We start from the raw sequence: 24,258 nt of genomic DNA, 5'->3' as shown, positions 1-24,258 counted from the left end.
CTGAGGCAGCCACAGCTGCTGTGCCAGAGGCCACACGAGGAACACAGGGCCCCTCACACCAGGGCACATGAAAGGTCCAGCCAGCCCAGCTCCTGGCCCCTGGCTGCAGTCAATAGCAGAGGAAGGTTGTGTCCCTCAGCACGCTGTGTCCCTCAGCAGGGCTGCCCTGATGAACATGCACTGCTGCTGCCTTCTAGCAGTCACCTGCAGGACCTCTTCCATCAATGCCAATGGATCAACACTGGGGAAGGGCAGCCTGGGGACTTTGGGGTGGACAAATGCTGCACTGGATGGCCCACCCTGCTTTGTGCAGTAACAGCAAGGGGGACCTCGTCTCCCCTCTCTCTTCCTCCCATGTCTTCACAAATGGTACATGTTTAGTCAGTATTAAAATTGGGGTATATTGATGTTGTAATTAGTATTTGAATAAAGTAAGAAAAAACGAGAATACTAAGAAATAATAAGCTCAAAACCAGGAGTTCAGCAACCAAGCTGAAGTACTTCCAACCCTCTCCTGTCAAAAATAGGAAGAGAGTGAAGGAACCTCTTGACCATGTCCTTATCTCACCCTTGTGAGGACTCCGGGGACTAGAGGGCTGGGGGAGAGTTGTGTGCTTTACACGGCAGATCATTAAAGGCTGGTCTAATGGATGCAGAATGTATTTGTATGTCACCTATTACACAGGTACTCTGTGTTACACTGCCACAACTTCCACATCATCACATTCACCCACATCACTGGAAACAGCATCACCTCCCTGTGAGTCACTGGAACCCCCAAAGCCCCCACAAGTGCTAGATATGATCCTCTCACTGGTTTCACCTGCTCTCCCATGTCCCCATACCTTTGGTTGCTCCATGTATGTGTTTAGTGTTTCTAGATGAGATTTTTTTTTCTTGGGCATATCAACAAATCCTGATGACAAAACATGTCAATCATAGCAGGGTGAAGCAGCAAAACCAACAGTGTCACACAGCACTATCCTTCACCAGTCCAATAGGACTACCCTCCTATGTGAAACCTCTGGTCCCACCAGAAGAGTCTCAAACATGGATTATCCCCATTTCTGTGGCCTTTTTTGCAGTCGTTCTCTGAAGGGAGTGGCAGAAAGACAGCAGCTCACAAAGAGCAAATATGTCAGAAGATGTTTTGTGACAGCAACGATGCTCTGGCCATCAGCCAGGGTTTGGTGTCCTGCCCCTAACTGAGCACCACTGACTGCACCACACTGCTCCCCAGTGCTCCTGGCACAAAGAAAATTAATAATACTAACACTGTAGGACAAGGATTTGCAAAGGAAGAACACATCACTGCCCCTGATTTTGCTGGACGGAATTTGGGGACAGCAAATAGCCTTTGGTGACATCTAAGACTGATCTGGTCAACTGGTGACATCATGCTGAATTTGGTAAATACTTTTGATGAGGAAAGAAAACCCTGGATCCAGAAATAAATATTTTGAAAGAGGCCTTGACATTTTCTCAAACTTGGTTTTCTCACCTTGAATTTTTCCAGAAGGGCACACACAATAGATTTTAGACATTTTGTCCCTACCTGGTATTCTCTCTTTGTAACTAAAGGAGAGATTTATTTAAGCTGCTCTTAAAATTAGCTGCTGAAAAGCCTCTGCAGACAACCATCATCCTCCACAAAGAAAGTGTCAAGGGACACCAGCTAGCACTTCTAGACACTGCTGATGGTGAAACTTCTCCTCCCACTGTGTTTGGAAATTCCCACGTGTCTTAATGCACCTGGAAAGACTGCTGAAAACTGTTGTTTGCCCTTTAAAAGCAAAAACCCTTCAAACCTAAAAAATAATTACATGGATTGCACATGAAGTGACACCGGTAATATGCTGTTAAATAGAGATGTGCAAGGCAACAGACAAAAATGCCAAGATCAGAAACCGACTAATCCTAAAAAGCCAGTCTTACAGGAGAGACAGAGGAAAGAGGGAGAAAGGGAAAATAACCACGGTCTGAATAATATTGGAGAGTAAGTTCTGGAAGGCTCAGAATTAACCTTTTCCTAATTAATTTCCAGTTGCAAGGCAAAGGAAATCAGCCAGTTGAGAGCAATTTCAGTGAGATGGGGATTTCAGCCCTTGAAATACTTTAGCTGTCCTTTAAAAGCAGCAGGAGAGGAGGGACAGGAGCTGATGTCAGGAGAGGGGGTGAGGCGGAGCTGGGACACCGCCCCGGCACACGGGGCACAGCCCCGGAGCCTGCCCGGCCCAGAAGCACCGCGCTCTGAGCGACAGCGGCAGGGAAGGTCCATTACAGGGTGTGAGCCCGCGGGATGACGATCAGCAAACGCATCCTGAACAGGGTTGTTTGAAAGGCAATCAATTTTTTGCAAGAGGAAGATTATTCGGGAAGTTGGACTTCAAAAGACTTCTTTAACCTCCCACAACCTTCTACTTCATATGCTCCTATGATCAGCTCTTAATACTTTAAATATTACCATATTTAGTAACAGGAGAAGATGTGAAATGATTTGCTGAAGGTATAAAGTGAAGAAAATTTGATTTTTTTTTTTTAATTTTTTTTTTAGTCTGGATCTGCTCTTCTCAAATCATCCAACAACTCACTGCAAACATCCTGCATCATCCCTATGGCACATACCTTGAGTGCAACTTGGCCAGAAGCAGGGGGTTTTTTCCTCTTTTTTATTTTTAAACCACTTCCTTTTTATTAACACCCACACTCTTACATCTCAAGATGGAGAGTTCTCATGGACACAGGACTCTCACAAATGCGGATCCGGCAAATGACGTAGAGAGGATTCAGGTGGAGAGCAACACTCTGTTCTGTCTGCCTGGTCCTCTCAAAGCTCATTAGAGCATCAGAAGGTGCAGCCCTGCTGTCTGGCACAACGATGTTGAATCTGGGAAAATACACAGCTTTAAAGAATGCTGCTTGCTCCCTTGAACTACGTGCTGTCACACTACACAAAGCCGTTGATTGATGTGATGATAAACAGGGGAAAAATATTTATCAGCATTAAAAAGAAAAAAGAGAGGATGGAAAGAGTGCTGTGTTTTAATGCAGAATTTAGCATTAAATTCACCTCCCATTCAGCTGGGTGTTGTCCAAGAGGACAAGATATTTTTCTGAGTCAGTTAGATGGTACTTTTCAACTCAAGTCAGCTACAGAAGCCAGGATGCCCATTCATATTAGTCCTTGGATTTACATGTAGCTCATTTAGAGCAGCCAGCTTTTTTCTATCTGTGCATGAAGGTTAAAAGCATCTTGCTTGCCCTAACCCCGTGCTTGCCTTAACTCAGAAACAAACAAACCAACCCGCTGTAGCACTGTATAGTACACTGTAGAATAGTTGCTGTGATGTCTAGTGCTAAGAAACAGAGTTATTAGTGAAGCTCTGAGGTTGGGCAAACATGTTTGGCAGTGAGGGACCAGGCTTGTTTTGTTCTTCTGTACTTTTTAGGACAAATTTTATTAAAGCAAAATGCCAATGGAAAAAAATATTTATTGGGGGGGGCCTATATGTTTTATGAAAGGGAGTTTATCTAAGGAAAAGAAAACCAACAAAAGCAAAAACATGTTGCTTTATTTCTTCGATTACAGCTTTCCCCTGCTATGGCGTTCCTTGCTCCCATTCAGTATTGGATTTGTGCCTACTGCTCCTGGCAGGCAATGAAGAATCTGGAAAGGGAGATTCCACGGAAAAAGCATGCTAGGAGAAAAAGCCCTTCCCGGATGAAGATTGATTTTCTCAACCCTTCTTTCAGCAATCTGCAATGCTGTCAGAAGATTGTCAGAGAGAAAAATACTTTGGTGTTTGTTTTGGGTTGCTTTTTTGAGGGATGAGGTGCCTTTACAATAGGTTTGCATTACCAAAAATCAAAATCCTATGCTGAGGAAAACTCTAAGGTATGTGAGATTCCCATGTACTCTTCCTGTGCCCTAAATCCCCAAGCTCCCCCTGTCCTCCCTTTCTAAGAGATGAAGAGCAGAAGAGATGAATCTCCACTCACGGGGGAAGCTGGGGGACCCGGGGACCTGCCTGCAGCTGGCATTGTGCAGACAGGGATAAGTACAGTTGCCACAGATTTATTTGTGCGTCACTTAAGAGAATTCTTAGTGAAATGATTCAAGTAGCACCATGTGAGTATGAGATCAAGGTGAGAGCCAGTTGAAAAGCAATGGCCCAGCAGCTGCTTGGTTTGGAGGAGTAATTATGGGACAGAGTCTTACACATCTGGGTTTCACATCCATCTCAGCTGCATACTAGCGACAAGGTCATTACTCTTTGATAGCTCCTTGGTGGCAGACAGGAAATGCTCTGCAGGTCCAGACCAGTTTGTAGGGCACTGGGCTGCTCCTTGGGGTACCCTGCATGGCAGGGACTAATTGATCTTTGCGTTGGCAGTGTAATCAGAGATCTCAGGGCTGATTTGATGCACAGCAAGAGGCCAGCCTGGATGATAGGCTACCCCACCAGCTTCCCTGCCACCCAGAGAACAGAATCCTCTTCCACGAGCTTGCTCAAACACATTCAACACTGCAAAACAGAATGGACTGTGGCAAAGGATCAAGAGTAGCAGGGTGCACCCACTGCAACCCCTTCACCATCCTTTCTCACAGCAGGAATAACCTTTATGTGGCTGCAATGAATTGTCTGAGAGATCTCCAGAAAGGCTGGCAAGACAGCCTGGAGCCAGCAGACAGAGTCAGGCTTTCGTAGTTAGAGACCCATGAGCTAATATAAAACCAAGACATACATACACCCGTTCGAGGGCTGCAGCAGCCTCCGGGTGCACCTGGTGCAGGCAATGGGAGATTCTCTCAGATGGCAGAGGAGGAGGTTCACAGCTCTGGGGTGGGTTACAGGCTGCTGCAGGGCACCAGCAAGCGGTCATCTGAAACCCTGAGCAGCACCACGGGTTCAGTTCTGCAGCCAGCACATGTAAATAACTCCTGGTGAACTGTGCTTGGGTTAAAAACCAAGTTCAGGCCACTCGTGGCTGTGATTTGAAAGCGGGTTCACCGCCTGTAACCCAGAGCATGGCAGCACGCAAGAGAGCAAGTGTGAAACCCTCAGTGCTTGCTGCGTAAACAAACTCATTTGCAGCCTGACATTTTAGCCGTGTCCTATGTAGATGACTTTCTGCTTATTCAATACTTCAGAATAAAAATGCTTAATGCCTGTCAAGTAATAAATAAGCTATTAATACTGTGCACCATGGATGCTCAGTATCTGATTTAACCTTCTTTTTCTTCTTCTAATCTCAACAGGGGCTCTGAGAAATATGCAATTTTTTTTATAACTAAGTTGGTAAGTCTTTTCAATCACTGAAAGTAACTAGTATCATGAACAGACAGTAGTATGCATAGGGCATATAAAAGCCAGCAAGGGGAGAGTGCAGGTTAGAGAGAGGGAGAACAAGAGAGAAGATACTGTCAAATACCTCAGATTCTTCCAGTCTAGATTTCTGCTTTTCACATATAAGAATAAACAGGTTTCAAAATATTCCTCTGTGAAGAGGAAGTAACACTGGAGGTCCAGGATGCACTCCACTTTTTGGAGGGTCTCTGACCCTGTCTCTCCCAGGGAGCTGGGGCTGGCTTCTCCCCAGAGCCCTGTCAGGTCACACTGATGCAGCTTGCATGACAAACTGGCTGGGCAAGATTTACGTCCAACTTTGGGTTTTAATAATTTTATTTTAGTTCCTCATTTAACCAGTTCACACAATTTTCCATATTTTTGGGGAGTTTCACTTCTTTCCTTCTTCTTTCACTACCTTAATATAGGCATGCTACTGGTGACCTCTGTAAAAGGATAAATTAAAACCCACAGTGCTGTGGTGGGCAGAGGCTGTCATTGTCACTGAGGCCAGCTGGCCTGTGACAGATCCTGTCCGACTCTTTCTCACTGTTGTCATGCCCAGTCCTGTGAACCTGGCCCTGACCAGGTACTCAGGATTGAGCTCTGGGACGTGCACCCAGAGCCTGCTGCTCTTTCATCCTTTTCATGCCATCATGTCCCATCAGCACTGCTCGTCACAAACAGTAACTCAGGTTGACATCATTCCTACCAGAGATGAGAGCTATTGAATTATCTGAGGACAAACCTAAATACTAGCTTTTAAAGGATAACTGATCTACTAAAAGCTAGTATTGTTTTGGACATGCCATGTCATATTTGTCATGCTTGGCTTTGCACTGCACTGTTATCTTCTGCCATGTCATCAGAACAACATGAAGCCGCATGGCACAACATGACAGATGCCTCAGCAATGAAGGAAAGACACTCTCTAGATTCCAAGTCCATTATAGCTCCTCTCAAATAAAAGATTCAAAGGATATGAATGATGGTGTGTCTGCAGGCCAAAAGTGACTCAAGTCTCCCCAGTTATCTGCAGAAAACAGATCTCTGTTCACCTGCTTTCCGCATAATTAATGCTCTATTTTCTTCCTTTAAATGTTATTTCATTATCATCTTATTCCAAACAACCTGATTACAAAGTAGGGAAATCTATTCTTTCAGCTTTTTAGCAACAATAAAAATTGTGGATAAAGGCACAATTCCTTTTAAGCACAACACTCATCATAATCCCTTATTTACTGCTAGAAAATCTCCCCTCTGCTACAAAGAGGCATCACCTCAAGTAATCTCCATAGAGCAACACTCTATGGAGAACATACTGTCAGTCTTCACAGGAGCAGCCCATTCTTGTCCTTTTGAAGAAGGTTGTTTTCTTAAATGTTCCTCAAGAAATTTCAGAAAACAATAAATCATTGAGAACACATTGTAATGAAAAGCATCCTAGAAGAAAGCATCGGTATGTATTCAGTTTCAAGTTATTAAAAGCTTTCTCGTTTTTACTCTCTTTTATTGAAGATGGAAAGAAAAAGAAGACAGGTTATCCTGCCTTTCACTGAAAACTATGTCCCCTTTTTCCAGAAATATCCAAAAATGAAAGGGAAAAGTACCTCTGTTTCCATATATAGCTTCTGATCTGAAACTGGGAAAAACAAATAGCATTTTCTTCCAATGAACATAGCACTTTTGAAGGAAGTTAAAACATTGGTGAACATTTCAATCACACTTCCTAAAAGCCCATCTTCCATTTGGAAAGGGCTTTTACCAAAAACAACAAAACCCCTTCCCTGAAGCTCCGGCTGCCTGGTCTCTGCGACCTTGCAGATCCTCACAGCCACCACAAAGGCTTGGCTGAGGGAGCAGGTGTCGAGGACGAAGCCGGTTCTCCGCTCCAAAAGCAGAGCTTGTTCCCTGTAGGTAACCATGGGCCAACCTGCAGATCCTGCCATTTTTCACATCCTTTTAATATCACCTTTGTATCATTTTTTAATGGAGCTGCTCCTCCTGCTCCGTGCCCCACATATCCGCTAGAGGAATACAATGCACTGGCAGGTCCGGGCTGAGCGGCCATATGCTCTTCAATTTGTAACTGCTGGTGTCCTGACCTCGCTTTTGTCCGAGCTGCAGAAAAGTCCAACTGAGCAGCTGAAATATTCTCTTTTATCTGAAGCTAAGGAAACTATTTTCCCCCCTTCACAAAACTTAATTTGCTTTTCAAAGGAAAAAAAAAAAAAAAGCAAGTAGTTTATTATTGTGCTCCTCGAAGGTCGAGGAAATACACAGAAAATGCCTGGCACATATGGTATTTTTATGTGGCTTATTTTTTTCCCTTGTCTGCAAGTATGCAAAGAATCATTACTATTTGGCACACAGCAAAAGGAAGTCTCCTGTGCACAACTTGATTTAGTCTGGCCGATAAAGTGGCAGTGGATTTCTTCATTGCATATTAAGTTCTGCTGGATACCATTTGCACAAGAGAGCAAAATTGCAGTTTCATGATCTTCTATGCTGATACATTTCCTGTCAGACAGCTACATCTCTCTCTTTCCCCAAATATTAAAATTTCTCCCAGCAGCGACTCTCCAAATTTCCCGTTCTTGCATATTGGCTCTCCAAAGACAGTTACTCTTGTGAGCACAGAGGTGCCAGCTGGGAGCCAGGCACTGGGGTTCCCTCCTGCAGGGAGCAGGCTGGGTGGCCGTGGGACAAACAGATCCCTTGCAGGGCGGGCCCAACGCCCTGCTGCCCTGCACACCGCAGGGACAGTGCTGCAGGAGAGCTGGTGTCTTCCCAGAGCCTCTTCCACCACTGCCTCACCCAGAGTCTCTCTCTGCTTCTCAAAGGCTCTCACTGCTGGTGTGCCAAGGATGCTGCTGCATCCTCCTTCTACAGCTCCTGTTTCACCAACCTCCCTCCCTTCCAGCAGAAGCCCCAGGGCCCACATGCTGCCCAGATCCCAACCCACCTTGTACATGGGTGGTGGGATTCCCCTTGCTCACCTCATGCTAAATATTCCATGTACCTGCCAGGCTGTGTGCAGCCTCCTGGGTTGAATCCCTTGCCTCGGGAGCTGTGGAGCAGTGAGAGGTTTCTCCTCCCCAGCTCAGTGCTTGCTCCTCTACACAAAATACTACATCACATCTGAGATACTGATACCTTCCCAAAATGTAAGGGCTAGTAACTGCTGCTAAAGGAAAGCCCGTCCACAATCCACTGCAGTTACTGGCACCCATCAGCACGGTTGGGTGAGTTGTACTTGCCCAGACTGGCTGCTCGGTGCCAACAACAATGCAGGAAATCAGTCTCTGCTTCTCTAACCCATTATATTTCTTCTCTAATGCTTTCAGAGCACAATACAAACTGTGACTGACTCATAACAAACATAATACTTTTTTTTAAAAAAGCATCAAAAGGCAACATTAGTTCATGGACTAATTTCTCTGGGCTGTGTCCCTGGAAGGAGCAACCTGTGCTGAGAGAGGAAATGCCTTCCACTGGAATAAGTCCCATCAACATTGCTAGTCTCCCTGCCTAACAACACAAACCCCACTCAGTCATCACACGTTTAACAAACCAGCCAGTCCAGCCTCCCTTTCCCCAGAAGCTTCTGACCAGTGTCAAACAGCCCTGGCTGAGTGGCAGAGGTGGCAACGGCACGACAAGCATCACTGTGACAGATGGAGCAGGCTGACAGGAGGGAAATGTCACTGTAACCCAGTCATCAGAGAAGCTCTTCAGCAACAGGCAACCAGATTTCATGTCTTCAGCCCTCGCTGGGTGCAGACACTGCTGGCCCTGGTGCATTAGATGCAGCATCACTTCCTCCTGACCCATGTCCCATCCATATTCTCTTTCCTCCCCTGTCTGACTGGAGCCGACAACAGCCCCCACGAGGCACCAGCCCTCCCATGCTGGGCTCTCCTCCCACGCCCTCCACAGCTCTTCCCATTAGCCAGCCCTTCACCTTAGCAGTTAGATGGCCTCACACCTTCTCTTTAAAGTCACTGGCAGCTTGGATACAAAATTCAGTAAGATGATGATGACCTGTATGGTCCCTGATGTTCTTCCCTCCCCTATTAATTCCCTTCTCCATCCTTTCCTGCCATATTGTTTTACCTATTACTCCATGCCTAATAAATTATCAGTAATGCTCCAGCATCAAACATTTATTATCCAGAGCACCACGTGAGTAATGAGTGAGTTAACCTCCAAGTTTTGTCCGTATAATTCACACATATTGATTTTACATGAAAAGAACTCTTGACTTACATCGGATGACCCTGATAAATTTAATCTCTTTAATGCTTCTTCTTTCTAAATAAATGCAAAATGTTTTCCTCTGGAAAGTTTCTCACCAGTAAAATCTGTATCGAAACTTGGCAAAAAACCTCCTCCACTACTCTGCCAAATTAATCGATAAAATTAAAAAAAAAAACAAACCTGAATAAAAATTCTCCAATTTCTCCAAGCACTGGCAGCCCAGCAACCTGACAGTGTTGTTACAAAAGTGACAGGTAATCAGAGCTAACAGCTGGTGTCAAAACCCACAGCTGGAATTTAGCAGCAGACTGGGAGAGGTACCAGTTTGGGGCTATCTTTTCTCCCGTTCTCATCACCCCTCCTTTCCCCACAGCATTGCCTCAGGCTTCGACACAACCCAGCAAAACTGAAGAAAAAATTAATTTACAAAATTAAAAAGATGTTTTGCCACAGGAAAGATATCTAGCTGGGCACGGACACTAGTTGCTCCCTGCCAGGGCAAGGTGAGCTACTGCTCTCTGCAAAAATTCCTCCTCCTTGCCTCAGCTCCATGGCCCCAGCCAAAATGAAGTGAGGGAGAGAGGAAGCAAGGTGGGCAGGATCCTGTGCTGAGAGGGGCAGACACTGGCAGCCCTCTGGAAACACAAACACGTCCTTCCTAGGGAAGGGCGTATCAGGTAGTGCTGCCAGGGAGAGCTCATGGAAACAGAACGGTTTTGTTTAGGTTGTGCATTAAAATACGTCCACTCCCCTCTCAGCCTGCATATTTTACAGTCTTAGCATAGTTTCCCCTGTGGATAGCTCTGGCAGACTCGGTGATTTTTTTTTCTGAAGTGAACTCACTCACAAATGCATTTTTCAAGCTCCCACAACTTGAAGAATAGAAGTTGCAGCCTGAGGAAAAAAAAAAGCAAGGATCTAAAAAAGGTAACATTGCAGAACATTCAGGGGCTCAAACACACAGTGTTTGAAACATGTAACTCATTTGCATGGTTCTCCAGTTATTAATTTTTATTCCTTTTCATGGTAAAATGCTTTTTTTTCTTTCTGTGTACAAAGGAAAGGGTAGGGATCATGGTCACTTGGACTCCAAATAGTTGTTTTTAATCTGCAGGATGCAGGGAAATAATGAAGTATACTTGGCCAAATATTATAAAATGTTATATTTCAGCTACCCAAATATTAGAATTTTATAAACCAAAGCATTAGAAACATCTGTGCTGCAGCAAGAAGTCCTGTTTCCAAGCAAATGTAAAGGACAGAAGACAGACATTGACTGCTTGAGAACATCAGTACAGGATGAGCCACCCAAGTCCATGGAACTTTGCAACATTTTCTGTGGTGATAACAGCTTTGGGTCCGTCCTGGGAACAGTTATGCACTAATTCTAAATAAACAGCTTGGTACTTCTTCCTGCCACATAGCTCCTTTTGGTGCTTGGGAACAGAGTGCCTTTGCCACCACACCCAGTTTATCACTATTCCCCCAAAACAGCTATGCTAAACCTTATCATTCTTTCTTACTGAAGAAACACAGGAGAATCCAGGCAGGACAACTAGAGTGCCCAGCTAACCTCCACATCCCAAGCAGTGAATCCAAGCTCCTGGCACTCCTTCCACCAAGTAAGCACCCCATGCAACACCATACTGTTCTTTATTTGGAATTTTTTACTAACAAAACCAAGAAGAATAGAATAGAATAGAATAGAATAGAATAGAATAGAATAGAATAGAATAATCATCACCTAAATTACTTTTAGAAGCCCTGTAATAATAACAATAATAACAATGAGGAGGAAAAACATGAACATTATTAGTAAAAAAAACCCCAAACCCCAGTCTAGTGTTGCATGGGGTGTTCACTTGGTGGAAGGAGTTATGGGAGATTTGATGTATTACGTGTGAATGTTTTATAAGTGTGTTAATTATTATGACAATTATAAATCATCATCAGGATACTAATATAATAATAAATTTACTGATACTATATCACTGTATGTTGTCAGAGCACATCAATACGTGATTAATGTAATAATTGATGTATTTATTACAGCAGTAAGTTACTTTTTAAAAGCATGTCAATATACAATTGTTATAATTGTGATATTAATTATAGCAATAATTTAAACACTTTTAATTATTCTTATTAATTTAAGGCCTCCAGATTATACGACAGGCTTGAACTCCAGTCTACACCCACAATCTCTCTCCCGGACCATCACCAACACATTTTCCTTCTCTTTCTTTCGCCAGCCCCTTCTGAGGGGCTGCATTCCGCGGTATCTCCTGCCATCTACTGATGCTTGCGAGGAGGCAACGAGCGCGTTTGGCCGAGCGCGGGGCGAGAATTCCCCGCCGGCTGCTCCAGACGGGGTGGGGAGAGGCACCGCCGCCCCGGGGCGGTCACAGCCTGCTGCCCGGGGCGGGCCGGGGCCGGGCTCTGCCCGAAACCTCCCCGGGGGAGGGGGGAGGCGCAGCCCTTAATAGCGGCCCCGCAGCGCGGTGCCGTCCCGGTGCAGCCATGGGGGAGGCGGCGGGAGGCAGCGCGGTGCCCCCGCTCCCGGCCGCGGAGGCGGTCGGCGGGCAGGTGAACGCGCTGACCGTGCTGGCCCTGCTGGAGAAGCTGGTCTCCATGCTGGAGGCGGTGGAAGGCCACCAGCGGCAGATGGATCAGAGGCAGCGGGGCTTGGAAGGGGCCGTGCGGAGCATTCAGGGAGACCTGGTAAAGCTGTGCCGCAGCCACGGCGCCACGGGGGAGGCGGTGGAGAAGCTGCTGGAGAAGTCGCGGAAGGTGTGCGCCAACACCCGCGCCGTGCGGGAGCGCCTGGACAGGCAGTGCGACCAGGTGCGGCGCCTGGAGCAGCACCACGCCCAGCTGCTCCGCCGGGACCGCTTCAAGGTGCTCATCTTCCAGGTGAGAGCCCTGCGCACCACCCTCTCCCGGCCACCCGAGCCTGCTCCCGACCCCGAGGGAACAGCACCCTGCTGCTAACTCCTCGCGAACTCGGGAAAAGAGCTCGCTGGTTACTAACTCTTAGCAAACTTGGAAACCAGAGATATCTCTTTGCTAACTTGGCAAATGTGGAAGAAAAACCTTTTCACCTTAGCAAACTTGGGGAAAGAGTAGTCTTTTGCTAACTCTTAAGCTTGGGGAAAGTGCCCTCTTTTACTTTTAGCAAATTCAGGAGTAACGCCCACTTTTCCTCTCGGTGGACGTGGGGAAAACATGTTTTCTAACTTTTAGGAAACCTAGGAAAAGAGCTGTCTTTCTTTTTTACTCTTGCAAACTTGAGGGAAAAGCCCTTTTTTTTTTTTTTTTTTTGAAACTTTTAGCAAACGTTGGGAAAGAGCCCTCCTTAACTCCTGCAATCTTAGAGATAAAGGTGTCTTTTAACTCCTAGTGAACCTGAGGAAAGAGACCTTGTTTTGCTAACTCTTAGCATGCCTGAGAAAACTGCCACCTTTTATTCTCTGCAAACAAGGGGAAAGAGCCATATTTTACTAACTAGCATATGTGGGGAAAGGTTTGCTCCATTGTGTGTTTTGGGGGTTTTTTTAAGTAAACTTGAAGGGCCCTTGTGTTTTTCCAAACTCTTGGCAAACTTGAGGAAAGAGTCCATTTTGCAGAACTGCAGTAGAAATGTCCCTAAAAACTGCCACTGCATCTGCCCTCGGACGCAGGAGAGGGGCAGGGCTGCAGCTCCCTGTCTCCTCGTGCCCTGCTTCGCTCTGCAGGGCGGATTTGGCCCATTCAGGGATGAGCTGAAAATTGAGCTTAAAAACGCAGCTTGCCGGGAGTCCATCCAGTGATAGCAGCAGTTTGCATATTTTCCCCTTTTTAAGCAATGGTCTGGCTAGAACACGCCGTGAGCTTTAACTAAACACAGGACGTGACTTTCACATATTTAAAAAAATACAGGCCTCCACAAATCACTGAGGGAGAGCAGGAGAGCAAATGCTGGGCTGGGGTAGTCACAGCTCGGGCACTTCACCAGTGCCTCATGCTGAACTTGGCAGCTGGGCGTTACCTCTGTCAGCCACTAACTCTGCTCCTTGGGTTGTTGGGGTTTCTTCCTATTTAAACCATCCCAAAATAAGAGAGTGGTACTTGATTCTAAAAAGCTAGCAGGCCTGGTTAGTGCACAGGCAATTCCCCCAGAAAGGAAGCCCCCACCTCCCTGCTTATTGCTGTCCCAAATTACAGTCCAGGCTTGTCAGGCCAGAAGAGGAGGAGCTGCGGCATGTTTCCACCCGAGAAGGAATGTGGAAATTATTCCAGAGACTGGGTAAATTAAAAGACACATGTTCTGTGCAGTTCTGCAAGTAATTTAAGATCCATTACTGTATGTCAAAACAGTGCCATCTCCCAGGCCCTGTTAGATAATGACTGGCTCCTGCCTCCAGGCTCAGACCTAAACCTAGAAAATGTCCTGTGGGGTGGGTGCATCAGCAAGGCCTGGGGGAAGGTAATTTTTAACATTGCTCATACCTCTGAGCATGACGCTGTTGCAACAAGCGTCTTCCTCCAGAGAACTCAATATTTACTATTTTAGGATGACATAATGCAGAAAGGAAAGACAAACAGAGCTCTTTGTGTGCAGGACAGTTGACATTACCTCGGGCGGGGATCTTCCACTGGCAGTAATTTGCAGGGACTGGGTGAAAGCAACAGTGAAAATCACCAAGTTTGAGGGGTAAAGCAGTGTCCTGCTGGCTCATTTCCTGACACTAAATAGTGTTGTAAAGCTAAGGCCTGTTTAAACCTCTGAACCTTTCCTTAACACTGCACAAACCAAAAGCAAACAATGCAGCTCCATGTCCCCGTACAACAGATAAACAAAATCCACTGCCTGTCACTGGGCTGGTGCCTTTGGACAGCAGGTCTGTTCTCCACAGCTTTTACAGGGATTTAGTTGACTCTGTTCCCATCTCTCACCAGAAAATATGTCATCACAGTGCAGGATGATGAACTTAACCAGTCCCAAGCCTATGCAGATCAGGAACACAAAACTTAAAAAAGAAAAACTGCAGTTAAAAATCCACTAAAAAAAAAAAATCAGCTGTCAGCTGGGAATTGCTCCTGGCAGGGGCCTGCAGTTAAATGGCGGCATGGCTGTCTGGAAAGCCGGGATGGTCATCAGAGCTCCTTGGGGGCATGAGAAGGTGACTGGGGCAGGCAGCACCCAGGGCTTTCTCCAGTGGAGTTTGGCAGGAGCTGGGATTTTCCACTGAGAAGTGGCTGCAGCCAGAGGGGTGGCCAGGCTGTGCCCACACAGGCTGTGCCCAGGCTGTACCTGCATGCCCACCTCCTTGAAATCTCCCAGCAGGATCTTCTTTCAGGCTGGAGGAGGGACAATCTGGTAGTCAGCAGGGCCAGTGCCTTGCTAGGATAATTGTACAAGGGAAAAAACAGCAGGCTGGCTGGGTTTCTGTCCTGCCTTGCACAGGAATCCATGGAAAAACAATTGCAGGAAGGAGAAGTCACAGTAATGAAGCCGTATTGACGCCAGATTTCTGTGAAAACAAAGGGAAACCTGGATGTATGAGACTCCTCTTCAGCTGGGGGATCCTTCTTTTCCACTGAAAAAAGCAATGCCAAACTTCAGGGAGCATGTTTCTCATTAGAACCAGCTTCTCCAGCTTAGGGAGACAGCTCAATATGAAAACAATAATTCACATTTGTGATTCAGTTCTGCTTTCACCACATACCCTAAACTCCCTAATACTTGGTGGGAGCACTGAGCACAGCCAAAACACACGACTGAGCTCCAGCTCTGCATTTTATGAAATTGTGCTGCCACTCGCCAGCACCAGCTTTCCCCCTGCATATGCACTGAGAATGAACTGTGTTTAGAAAAGTTCAGTTATTTACATATTTTCCATTAAAATGCTCTTAGTTTTCTCTCTCTAGAATGTCTGCATATATTTCTTTAATTGGTGGCATATTTTAAGGGAGCTCCATTCCAAGAATTTGGGGATGCAAAAGTTGTTATGAATGACACAGCAATTCAGCAAAACACTGAAGTGACTGTTTCAAAAATCCTTGTTAAGCTTTGGCATTGTTCCCCTCTATTTTGTTCTTGCCCCATGACCAGCTTTTTGGTTCTGGTTTGGTGGGGGTTTTGTTTGCTTTTTTAGCTGCAAAAGCAAAATGGAAGATAAAAAAAGGCTCATGTTTAATTTTTCAATTAAATGTCATGTTTACTGGTTAAATGTCATGCAAATAGGACAGATAAAATAAGTCAGAATTGCAGCTTGGGGTCAAGCACACTAATATTCAAGTCTCTTTCAGATGCTGCTGTTGGTAAATCCTTCATCCTAAAATGAAGCAAGAGGAGGGCACAGAAAATTAGCCATTTGATTGTATCTTCTTGTATGGATCACTGCAGTAATCTTTGAAAAAGCAACTTCAAACTCAAAAACGAACGAGTGAGGGAACCAGAAGAATTACAAGTCAATAATGCTGTATTTCCCACTGGAGCCTTGCAGAGAGAATACTCTTATATTAATGACAGAAATACCTCCCACAGCTCTTTGGACTTGGACCAGCTGTGCTGGGGGAGGTCAGGGGGACGGTGCAGTCACCGCCCCAGCCTGCGCAGGACGGGCAAATGGGTGGGTGGCACTTTCCTGCTCCCTGCCCTCCCTCCCCACGGTGACATCCAAGTCTGAAGAGCACGTATTTGTGAGAAAGGAAAGTAGGTGGAGCTGGAGCTGGCTTCAGAAGGATTTGTCATGTTTTTACCTATTTTGTGTAGCAAAGCAAGTTTTAGGCTAGTGATCATTTAGGCATATAACAGCAACATACAAGAGGAGCCTGGACTGGGAAAATGCCATCTCTCCTTCTTGAAGGTCATGGCCTCATACAGCAAATGTAACAAAAAACCAAACCAAAGCAGATTGATTTCCCTCCTGCAGCATCAGAGATTCAGCAGGTCTTAAGTAAATTAACTGCCTGTTCACTCAGGCCACCCAGTTTGGTAGTACGCTGTTATAGATCTTATTCCTTTTTGTAAAAGATAAGGATGAAATTACGACCTACAGAAAGTTATGAAGAATGGCTGATCAAAGCCACAAGGAAGCACTGATTTTAACTATGCAAGTATTACTGGTGTTAGCAAGAGCTGTTTTATGCACAGAACTTCCCCTATTCTATTCATCTCCTACATGGAAAAATAAAATTCAGAGGAGCTAGCTACCTACAGTCAAGCCCATCTGAGAAAAAAATGCAAGGGGTGTTTTTGAACTCAGATGTGGAAAATACAAAGATGTATTGCTTTCTTAGAATTTTAGATTAGATCAAGAAGAAAAGATCAAAGTTTTACTTCTTTTGGCATGGAAAATAGTTATGCAGTTTGTAGCAGCTGGTATTTTTCAGTGTATTGTTCTAGTCTTCCTAAATGAAATAGCAGACTGCTTAAAAATGTATCAAAACAAAATATAGCTGTCATATAAACTTGTAAGACCAAAAAGTTATCAATAGCCCACTTAAAATGTGTTATCACTAACCATGTTTGAAATAGAAATGTCTGCTCCACCACAGAGCATTCGTGCTATACCACCCTCGTGTTTTCAAAGCATTTTACTTAATTTATTTTCATTTGCATTTTAATAGTTCCTGTAATCCTGAGGTCTTTCGGAAACATGGCATAGGAAAGCATGTCATTCCCATTTTATAAGCACACAAATAGATGCCCAGAGGCTGATGTTTTCCAGAGCCATGCAGGAAGCTTAGACAGAGGGGTGATCACTTGAATGCCAGTACTGCCTGATAGCCAAACACCACCAAGGACGTGCTTTTAATTGAATCCTTAGCTCATTATTATATGCAGTATATTTTTGTTTGGAGGTGGTTTTTTTTCTTTCTAAATATGGGTAGTTTGACAGTCTCTCTTCTACTCAGAAATTTGATAAAAATTGAAATCAAATCTATGTCTACATTCTTCTAGGGATTGCATGCAGTACTTCAGTTTAATATGAATACTGTAGCCAGAGCTAAACTGACCTTGAGAAGGACCTCTCAGACCCATCTCTGGCTCACACTGTGCTGTGATCAAACTCATATGACACCACTTTCCTAGATAAAATACTTAAAAAGTAACAACCCCCCTCGCTACTCATTAAAATCAGAGTTTTCTATACCGTTCAGGCACTTAGACCTGAAAGTTCAGATGTCTAAAACTGTGTGTGATTACCTAGGTTTGGAAAGAATTAACTAGACATGAAAACTGTGCTTTATACTGAGTTCTCATTCTCTGGGGAATAATTCAATGCTGCACCCACTCATGTAATCCACATTTCATTAACTGCAGTGGAGAGAAAATACAAATATTTGTACAGCAGTTAATAGTTGGTTTCACTTAAAGCTGGTGCAGGTTTCCTTTGTTTTGTTATCTTGGTCACTGTTGCTGATAGTTGCAACAACATTACAGGAGTCAGGAGAAGAGTGTGGGCTTTATGAAATGTTCACTGCAGGCAGAGGGCTTGTAAAGCTTTGTGGCAGTGTGTCTGACTGAGGCTACTGGGCCAGAAAGGTGTGCAGAAACCGTAGGAATAAAGCATATACAAACTGTCAAACCAGCATCCATTTCTTTTATACTTTCCATTTTTATATCCTCAAGGGATATTAACCAGCATACCTGAATCACTGTATAGACACAGTATAAAATTATTCTGCCCTTCTATATGGCATGTTCTTGAGTTCCAGGAGGGCTACAAAGTAGCCCTTGTTTTTAATAGAATCACAGAATAACAGAAACAATTAGGTTGGAAATGACCCCTTGAGATCATTGAGTCCAACCTATGACCCAACACCACCGTGTCAACCAGATCATGGCACTAAGTGTCATGTCCAGTCTTCTCTTAAGCACCTCCAGGGGCAGTGACTCCACCACCTTCCTGGGCAGCCCATTCCAGTGTCTAATCACTCTTCCTGTGAAGAAATTCTTCCTAATGTCCAACCTCAACCTCCCTGACACACAGTTTAAGTGTCCTCTTGTCCTATCACTGGTTGCCTGGGAGAAGAGCCTGACCCTCACCTGGCCACAACCTCCTTTCAGGGAGTTGTAGAGAACAATAAGGTCAGCCCTGAGCCTCCTCTTCTCCAGGCTAAACAACAACCACGTACAACAGCCTCGACAGCAAATTTAACCCAAGGCACTATTCTCTGCAGTGATCACAACTGTATGCTCAGTCCTGAAATAATGAGCATGAACTTGGAAGTGTATGTGGCCTTTTTTCCCCTTAACTGTGCACTCAGGCCCACTAGGGACAGATCTGAGACTATTAAAACCATTTCACTCAGCACTTACTGCTTTTTTGTATCTTAAGATAAATATGGAGGGAGGAGGGAAAGGAAAATCCTTCCAATGCATGTGAGGAAGTGCAATTGCATGTACTCTGTCTGGAAGTGATAAAAAAGGTAATTAATAGAGACTATGCAGATTTAAGGTTCAAAGTGCTGAGAAGAGAAGGGAGTGTGCAAGGAGCCTTATTTTCTTTGCAGGGTTAGATGCCTGCAAAACCTCCCACAGAACAGAATGTTCATTGTGCTGCCTCTGAGCTGCTCGGGGTTGCAGAGCTTCTGCGCTCAGTGGTCACAGACATCCCTCGTTACGACCTGCAGCTTTTGCCCTTGCTCAGCCTGTTTTGTTTTCAGATACCTTCTTTCTTTCTGTGTCCTTTCTTGGTTTTGTTTCTAAAAAGCAATACTTTTCCTTTTAGCTAGAAGCTCCTCTTTTCTATGCAGTATAATGTCTTTTTTTTTTTTTGTATACCATGAATTTTTATTCTTACATTTCAAGGAGTTGTCCTGTCCACATTTTAATATTTACCAACCAAATTTATTAGGGGTTTTTTTCTGTATAGCTGTAAAACAGGATATACTCTAACCATCATGAACTGCATGGTTTCTCAACATCAACAATCCGTTTTTAACAGCAATATACATTTTCCAGGAATACGGCGGAAGTGCTAACTGCATTTGCCATTTGAGATACTTCCCAGCTGCAACCAACACCTCTGCAGGGATATTCTCAGTCTTTGGCTCAAGAAACTGAGAGCTCTGTGGGGTTCTGTGACTTCTGGAGGTCTGCACAGTGGTCTGCAGTACAACCTCCCTCCCCACCACACTCTGCTTTCTCCCTAGCTGTACAACCTAACAGCTAGACTCTCATTCAAGAGTATCTAAAATAAATGACAAAGAACAGGATTTCCATTCTGCATACATTCCAAGTCACTTCGAAAGAGTAGTCTTACAGCTGACAGCTCATAAGTCTTAAACTTTACCAGATAATGGTTCAGTGGTCTTTGAGTGGTTTGTTACTGGTTAAGTGTATTGAATAAAACAATAAACATTCATCTCATCATTGGGGGGGAAAGAAATAATTGTTCAGGGTTGTGCTTTGTTTATTAAATTTGTGTCCTGTGAACTATGAAACTCAAATATTGTCAATTCTTTCAGGAGGAAAATGAGATCCCTGCCAGTGTTTTTGCAAAAGAGCCCATTCCCAGCATTACAGAAGGAAAAGAGGAGCCTGTGGATGAGAACAAAACACTGGAAGAAACCTTACACACAGTGGAGTTGGGTTCAGATGATGAAATGTTTCATGAGGGAGATGACTTGGATGACAGTGCAGAGGAGAAAACAGAAGAATCAAGAGCTGAGAAACTTAAAAGATCCAGCCTCAAGAAGGTGGACAGCCTCAAAAAAGCATTTTCCCGCCAAAATATTGAGAAGAAGATGAACAAGATCAGCACAAAGATTGTGTCACCTGAACGGAGAGAAAAGATCAAGAAATCACTTACTGTGCATCACCAGAAATCCTCCTCTTCAAAGGGCTCAGGTTTCAAAGTTTCTCCCCTCACATTCAGCACAAAGAAAGGCCGTGAAGGAGAAAGCCCTGCAGAAGCTGAGGACAGACCATCAGAAACTGCAAGCAACGAGCAGGCTGAGAACGAGGATGAAATGTCCTTCACCGACATGCACTCGGATATGACACCCAGCACCTCCCTGACCGAGGAGGGCAAAGCAGCTGTCGACTCTCTAGAGAAGGAGGCCAAAGTGGAAGGGAAGGCCATGATAAACAACAATATTGAGCTATCCATTGTGGAAGATGATGAAGAGTACGGGATGCCTCTAGAAGTTTCTAGCCAGAAACTGTACGATGAGAGAAACAACCCAGTTGGTGGGGAAATGGAACAGTCTGATGAAGAAACGACCCAAGCAGCCGTCCTGCAGGTGGACCAAACTGCGTAAGCATCCCAAGCCCTCCTTCGCCTGCCAGACACACACGGTTTTCCTTAGGCAAGGAACTGGTTTCAGCTGCACAGGCAGGAAAAGCGACTAAGCTTCTTTCATCCTTTGCTCTGCAGCGATAATTTATTGCATCGTGTTGGAATGCAGAGTGGACAAGGTCAATGACTTAGGCTGCAGCGTGCTCTGGTTTAGGCCAAGTCACTGGTGGTCATGAATTTTAGAGATGCTGCCAACTGGTGTAAGAGACTAGCAGGAAGAGAGTACGTCTAGTAGAAGCAAGCTGGTCAGCTGGCTTTCTTAGGTCAGAGGAATGCATGGAGAGTAGTCAAGACACCCAAGCATTTCTGTTGTCTTTTCTTCCCCCAGCATTTCACAGCACTGTGAGTAGTTCTGTATGTAAATGTAGTAATACCAATGAGAACATTTGATCTCAGTTGCCTTGCCATGCTCCATGAATAATAACAGCCTCAGTAACTCTGCACACATGTATAGTTTGTTTGGGGCTTTGCTCCACAGCGCTGTAGGACTAAAAGAGCAGAGTAGTTAGAGGGCGAAGCTGAAAATTCAGTTCCATCCATTTCAGTGGGGGAAAGATTTTTGCCAGTAGTCACTTGCTATTCATTTAGAAGAAATGACTGTGTTTAGGTTGGGGGGGCAGGGAGGGAAAGGTATTTTTCAATCTAACAGAGTTATGGAAATACATTAATGACAAGCATGAATGTGTGATCAGTTACTGCACCTTTAAGGGTTCAGAAATTGAAAAGGAAAAAATTGGTGTTTCATAGGAACATGAAGGTAGCCTGAAGAAAATATGAAATGCTATGAAATGTAAAAAAAGCAAAAATAACCTCCCACAATATTCAATCTATACTCCCAGCTTAAAGTATATATACTCAGATAACACAAATTAATTCATAGTCTTTATAGCAATATACTATCAAACTTTGCACCTGCACAACTTTGTATCTCAGAGTATTTTGCAAATAGCATAATTTATCTTTTTACAGATTATTTCATATATAGAGCTGTATCTACACAGAGTTAGATAATTACAGGGATGTAAGGACAATTTCTTTAAAAAGGTGAAATACTCTTTCAGGCATGTCCAAAGGGAACAATGTGTTGTGCATTGAACTTCATGGCAGGGATGAGTTTACGTAAGTATGCGCCTGCAAAGCCACAGGATTTGGTTCTCTGCTAATAACTTTGATCAAAGTCACCTACCTGCTCTCAAAATTAGTAGTCTGTAATTTTTCAAAATTAATTGAAAATGAGAGGTTACAAGGTAGTTTGTTCACTATGAATGTTCATTCCTGTCACTTAACAAAGGTAAGGGGCAAGGGAGGAAAGGGAAGCACAATACCCACAACAGTTCCCTTACATCCTTGGTTGTTTATGCAGTGGGTTATTTTTATTTTTTTATATATATATATAAATTCTACTGATACTTAACATTGCACTAAAAGGTTGCTTCCTTTTGTGTTTAGAATCACAAATTACAGGGGAAATAAAAGCTACAGCAGAAGTACCATTATGAAATAATTAACAGGTATTACTCCACAGGGATAATATCTGTAACCAGCAAATCACACTGGAAGTTAGTTAGTCAGAGCTTAGTGTAGGCGAGTACTATTAAGAGTTAAGCTCTTAAGTGCATGGTATCATATAGAAGATACTGTTTCTAAGAAAAATCATGGCATAACTCGTGCAGCTATATTTTTATTTTGTATTAACTACAATGGATTTCAATAATTTTTACTTGTAACTAACTATGAATATGACAAATAAAAGCATAATATAAAACACAGCCATGTCAGTCTTTGGGAGAAGCAGTCTGAGAAGCTGGCAAAGATGAAATTTAAAGGTCAAGTGTTTATTACTTCAGTTCATGTCCCTGTTGTACCTATACCATTTTCTTTCTCATCCTGTGCTGTTATTTAGCAATGCAAACACCAGAGCTTTACTTTCCAGATACTTGTCAGATTTCTAGCCCATCTAAATGTACTCAGGCACTTTCCAAAATCTGCTGGCTCAATCTGCATCTTTTTATTGGACTGCGGCATACTCCTAATACTCTAAATAGTCCTGAAAGCATATTTATATTGAAGTCTGTGTTCTGTTTATGCACACAGATAAACTCGTGTCTTCTGGAGTGCCACATAGTCTTTAGCAGGCTTAATTTTACTGACAGACCAAAGAAAGCACTTCTAACCTTTATGTAGCAGCTGTCAACCTCCCACAGTCACCAAGTGCTAACCAGGAGCCCCAGCATCATGTTTACATTTTGCTTTCGGATATGCTGGTTTGTTTGTCCTGCTAAGCTTTAATTCAAACAATACCCCTGGCCGTGCTTTATCCAGTTTTAGAGATGCTGAAATGAATCCCATGCACACTGTTCTAAGAGCATTACAATGCTATCCAGTAAAACCATTGGAAATGCAGATACTGAGCATCTGGGAGAATTAACTCAAATACCCACTTCAGAATATGGCACGCACACGGCCATCAGTTGCAGGACAAGAATTAAATGTTTTCTCCATCACAATTGCACATTTGCAGGGACAGGTGGGTCTGTAATCCTAAGAAACAAAAGAAAGCATGCTTTACACGAGAGGAAAATGTTTACTCAAGTTGTGAATGTCTGCTCTTGTGCTGTTTTATAAACCAGAGGAGGAAGCAAGCTCAGCCTCTCAAGATGTCCCCCAAGCTGTTTCTTCCCCTTGCCTTCCATTCTCAAGGCCTGACTGAAAACATCAGCCTGCAGAACTTACTGTTTGAGGGAGGAGACAGACTGTGGGACCAGCAGCACTGTATTCTTTCAAGTATCTCAAGTATGTGCCTGGATCTTGTCAGGCTGGCAGATGTCAAGCATATGCACGAGTATTCCACGATTGTGCTGACAGGTTTGCCTACATAATTACTGTTTTTAAAAACTGCTTGTTTACACTTCCTGACACAGTAACAGTGAGCTCCACTTGTACCATTATTCCTTTGAACACCTGACCTGTGAGCTGCTGCACAGATTCAGAGTTTGACCTCCACCGGAATCGGTGGGAGCTTTGCACAAAGAAAAAGGGTGTGATAAAGCCCTTATGGTATAAATATTTAAACTAGCAGCACTCAGCAGCTGCTGATACTCCATTTTCAATGACAGAAAACCAGCTGACATTTCTGTCCCCTTTTAGGGGAAAGAGCAAAGAGCATCCCGTTGACCCCCACGTGCTAATCCACGAGCCGGCTCCTCTGTGAAAAGGCACAGATACGGGTTTTCTGGACCATTTCACTGTTAAATAAGAGAGTGTAGTGAAAGCCATCACACAGGCCTGACTGAAGTGTGTTCTGTCTCTTTAACAGACAGAAGAAAGCAGAGAAGAAAAGGATCAGAAGGTAAAAT

General features: G+C 44.1%; 1 protein-coding gene across 1 annotated transcript; it reads left to right on the top strand.

Moving 5' to 3' along the window:
• Nucleotides 1-12,106: 12,106 nt before the first annotated feature.
• On the top strand, nt 12,107-22,671 carry CAVIN2 (caveolae associated protein 2). The gene is made up of 2 exons (XM_032114971.1): nt 12,107-12,521; nt 20,070-22,671. Exons 1-2 carry the CDS (start codon nt 12,129-12,131, stop codon nt 20,862-20,864), a joined length of 1,188 nt encoding a protein of 395 aa, XP_031970862.1. The 5' UTR covers nt 12,107-12,128; the 3' UTR covers nt 20,865-22,671.
• Nucleotides 22,672-24,258: the final 1,587 nt, after the last annotated feature.

The sequence above is a fragment of the Corvus moneduloides genome, chromosome 7 (genome assembly GCF_009650955.1).
Source record: "Corvus moneduloides isolate bCorMon1 chromosome 7, bCorMon1.pri, whole genome shotgun sequence".
NCBI classification, from domain to species: Eukaryota; Metazoa; Chordata; class Aves; order Passeriformes; family Corvidae; genus Corvus; species Corvus moneduloides.
The sequence above is the reverse complement of the archived record's forward strand: the minus strand, read 5'-3'. Positions and strand labels throughout refer to the sequence as shown.